Here is a 4,571-nt window from a genome sequence, read left to right as displayed (position 1 = left end):
TGACCATAATTTTTAGAGGGGTGTTTTCGATTAAAATCGTCTGCGGTCGCCTAGCAACACTTACTGTTGCCAAGGCCAGAAATAGCAACCCTCGTATCTGTCTCTCTTTTGCTTCGACTTTTTTAACTATCTTTCCCTGAATCGCTGAAATAAATTCTACCAGTGTACCTAACTCATAGTTTTGACACCTTAACTGATGGGAGACCCGTACCATGCCCTCTGTCTTATGACAATGATTGTTTATTTCTGTAGGGCAAAGTTCTAGCTGTTTCTTAATCGTTTTCATTATATTAAGGAGCAAGTATAGTAACTTCTTCCCCTAAAACACTGAACTAAACTGTTCCGGTTCGCTTTAGGCACACTTGCAATCGCCAACATGTCATGGTTGAATAATATTAAAATTTTATTACAATATGGACAAGTGATGAAATTACCATTCACAAAGTGTTCTGATAGCATCCTAATTTCGCAAAAATGGGGAAAGATTTTAGTTTGATTAGCAAATATTTAGTTCATTCAGGGCTAATATTAACACTGATAAAAAATTATTCTATTGTTTTGAAAAAAATTTTCTTGTTAATTTTTAAACTAAAGTACAAAGCTTAAAAAAAAATCAATAAATACCAAAAAAAAATTCAAAGTGCATAACTCATATTTTTTTAAAATATATATCTACAAAATATCTACAAAATAAAATTTTAAACTTAAATTAAAAAAATTATAATTGATAAATAATTAGGACACATTCGTTTCTTCCAACTCTGTTTTTTTAATTCTTTTGCATCTTTTACTGGTATTTTTTTCTTTTAAGTTTAGGTAGGTATCACTTATTAAAAGAACAGTACTTTTGTTAATAAATATTAAATAAGTTATGGGAACAATTTATTTCAAGGCGTATTATATACTTATAGAAAAATAGCAGATAGTTTTTGCGATAGCCGTCTCACTAAAATTAGATATTGCTATAACAAAGAAACTAAAATAAAAAAAAGAGGGGGAGGAATTCAATATCCTGTCTTTATTATGCTTTATTGCAGGTGTGATCAAACAATTCTATCAAAACTCTCCCGCAAATGAAAGTTGCATTTCACCTGTGCTTTCTTTGAATTTGTTTTGAAAAGGCGAAAATTAAAGAGGCAAAATAAGGCGAAACCGGTGAATCGTTATTTTTTGCTAGGAAAAAAAAATTAAAACGTTAAACGCGGTGCAACGATTCGCCATTTTTTTAGACATTTCTAAGTTTGAAAAATATTTATACAAAAAACACTGGGGAAAAGAAACATGGTTAAAACTACCAGAATATGGCAAAATTTACAGTATTTCTAGCTCCATGGAAACACCAAAAAATTTTATAATTTTTACCGAAAGGCATTGGTAATGATTTTAATAAAATTAACAATAAAATAAATAAAATCTGGTTTTATAATACATAAAATATAATATGCTAGTATCATATGTTAATAATAAAGTTTGGTAAATATGGTAAAATTTGGTAATCATAATACCTTGGAGCGTGGTATAAAAGCCGTTTATTCGGTTAAACTTTGTAAAAATTATAAAAATTTTCAGTTTTGTATTTTTTATTAAATGTGTGGTTATAAGAACTTTAATTTTGAAAACCAGAATTTCCAGAAAACTGTTACCCTACGAACGGAAAATTACCAAACGAATGGTTTAAATACCGTATATTTCGGTTTTTATTATCAGAATTAAGTTGTTTTTTTTCACCAAAAACGTCATTACCATACAGTACGATAATTTTACCAGAATTTTTTTCTCCGTGAACCATTTACGTTTATTGGTTATTTCAAGTGTCTAAGCATTAAAATATCCATATACAAATGAGCATGGAGAATGACATAGAAGGTTTTAAATACTCTTTTTTTGACATAGAACTTCAGAAATTGCTGATAGAAATCTTTAGATAGAGCTTAACTATTAAATTGATCAATTTTGTTAGCTTTAATTTATATTTCATACCTGGTGCATTTAAATTCTAATCTATTTTAATAATTTTATTTGTCTCTAAAGACAAATCACTCTTCTATAAACAAACTTAAGAACATTCCAGATAGAATTAGTAGAACATTTTCTAAATGGACATTTAAGTTTGTTCTTGAAAATTCTGGAAGCCTTCAAAGTATAAAACCAAAAGAGATCAAGATGTAAAAATTAGCTTATAGCTTACGTAGAGAGATAAACTTAAGGGATTGAAATGGAAGTTAACAAAGTAAACGTTCTTAATTGAGTAATTAGTAGAATAAGCGAGGTAGAGAGAGAGAATATTTGATGAACAATATCCCAGTAACATTTGCATTTATGTATCTTATCATTTTTTCTTTTATAGGTGTATGGCATTGGCTAATTCATTAGGATCTCTTTATGCACCACCAACTTCCACCTCCGGAGTTTGCCCGTCATTTTGTGGAACATGCTATTACAAACCGGGAACTTCCCCACTTCTAAGTTCTCCCTCAGCTACACCGTCATCCATGCTCACTTCCAGGTTTTAGTTTCAATAAAATGGAAGATGTTCCTGAAGCTATAGTTTTCCCGAAATCAATAGCAATCGATCAATATAAATCAAACTTTCAATAAAAAAATTATCTATCTAGTTGAAATTTAACAGCAGGGATGGGACACATACTTTAAATGTCAGCAAGATAAGACTAAATTTGGAACTTGCTATTGCATATTTGAAGGACATAGCTTGTTGGATTGATGAAACTAAAACTATATTGAGACAATTGTTGCAAACATTTTATCATCAACTAAAGATATTTTGTGAAGTCATACCGGTGATTAGGTTAAAGGTTGCATTTTCTGACTATTCTAACAGTAGTTCTGAATTATGAAACGAACGATGCTCAAAGGTTCTATGAATTCCTAAACATAATTCAGTTTCAAAACTATATAACAGAATAATCCATGAAGAAGTGCTAAGGTATTAGACAAAACGTGTTTCTATTTTTACAGCAAAGCCATGAACTGTGCTAAATGCATAATTTTCGCCATTCGCTGTTTAAAAAAAAAGAAGAAATAGATTAAAGTTCCTGCATGAACAACGAACAAAATCAATATAAAATTTGCTCTGAGCACTGAGCTGGTTCAGTGCATATTTGTGAATTGATTTTATGATTCCAATACTTATTTGGTATTTATTCTTTTCAATATATTCAAAAGATTATTAATGATCTCTTGAGAAATAATAAGTCAAAGAGTTTTCTAGTCCTAGTACTCCTTTAATTTACAAGTTAACAAATGAGTGAATCACTTAATAGAGTTATAACAATGTATTTTAAAAATAAAATGTTATAGGTTTACTGTATAAGATTTTTTTTTCTTAACACTTTATAGGTATGGGTAAATTGCTTTAAAAATTAACTTAAATCGTAATGTGTATAATAAAAACTAGACGAATGAAACATTTTAATATCTCAAAATATTTCTAAGTACAATTAAAATGACGAGTTTTTAAAGTTTTTTTTTCCCCTCAAAAAAATTTCTATAAGTCAGAAGAGAATATCGATTTTTATCTTAATGAATCTTTCATCTTTTTTAAATAACATGCTTTATGTAGCACACGTTTTTTACTTTTCATTTGAAATTCAGAAAAAATGTGTGTGTTTTTTTAAATAAACTTATCAAACCTAAACAATTAGTATTCCTTTTTTATTCTTATACCACTATAAATTTCTAAAAAACCAAAAAAGTGATCTTAAGTATCAAATTCCGAACGAATGTTTATTTTGTATATAGATGCTGTTTGTTTCATTATTATTTATTTACATTTATAAACTGCCTTTGTCGATTCTGTTACGGTAATTAATAACTAAAAATACTTGGTCATTGTTTAAAATTAAAAAAATTTGATTCGAGCTTGTATGTTTTTTATTTTTTATATGTTTGTGTTCATAAGGCTTAGCCCGTTGTTTAAACTGTGAAAATTGTTTTTGTTTAAATTATTCTTATGATTATTGTTTAATTTATAATTGTTTCGTTAGAATACTGAAGTATTATGTACATATATCATGTATAATACAATTATCTTAGATTGTAAAAACAGTGTATACAGAACTCTCAAATAAATCATTTTGAATCAAATAGGCATTACTTTTTTAAGGCACATTTCTAATGAATTCTAAAGATTATTTAATATTTCTTTGGATACTCAGTTATTGGATACTCAGTGTCATGACACTGAGTATCCAATATCGAAGAAACAAAATAGTTATACCCTAATTATCCTTTTTGGATTGCACTCATTTTTGCACTTAAAAAGGTTATATGAAAATAAATATATCGTTTAAGGTACTTAAACTATTCTTTTGTTTTAATGATGTTATAAGTTATTAAACATTTATATTTTTTTAACCCAAATATGCTACAGTTTTTATTTTGCACTCTAACAGATTATGATATATATATATATCTCACTAAAANTATATATATATATATATTGCATAAAATATTGAACTTGAACAATTTAATTTATTTATTTCAAAGTTGTTATAAATTATTAAACATTTATATTTAAATCCCAAACATGCTGCAGATAAGTAGGAAACAAT

The 4,571-nt window shown here is 27.5% G+C and overlaps 1 protein-coding gene across 1 annotated transcript in view; it reads left to right on the top strand.

Annotated features, from left to right (window-relative positions):
• The window catches only part of LOC107446704 (homeobox protein rough), a 47,921-nt gene extending 43,817 nt beyond the window's left edge, over positions 1-4,104 (top strand). Inside the window, exon 3 of the mRNA XM_016061419.3 lies at positions 2,348-4,104. Within this exon, the coding sequence (XP_015916905.1) occupies positions 2,348-2,513 (166 nt within the window). The 3' untranslated portion in view covers positions 2,514-4,104. The remainder of the gene's footprint in view (positions 1-2,347) is intronic.
• The last annotated feature ends 467 nt before the right edge of the window (positions 4,105-4,571 follow it).

Source organism: Parasteatoda tepidariorum, chromosome 7 (genome assembly GCF_043381705.1).
Source record: "Parasteatoda tepidariorum isolate YZ-2023 chromosome 7, CAS_Ptep_4.0, whole genome shotgun sequence".
Lineage (NCBI taxonomy): Eukaryota > Metazoa > Arthropoda > Arachnida > Araneae > Theridiidae > Parasteatoda > Parasteatoda tepidariorum.
Note: the sequence above shows the minus strand (reverse complement) of the source record. Positions and strands in the feature narration are given on the sequence as shown.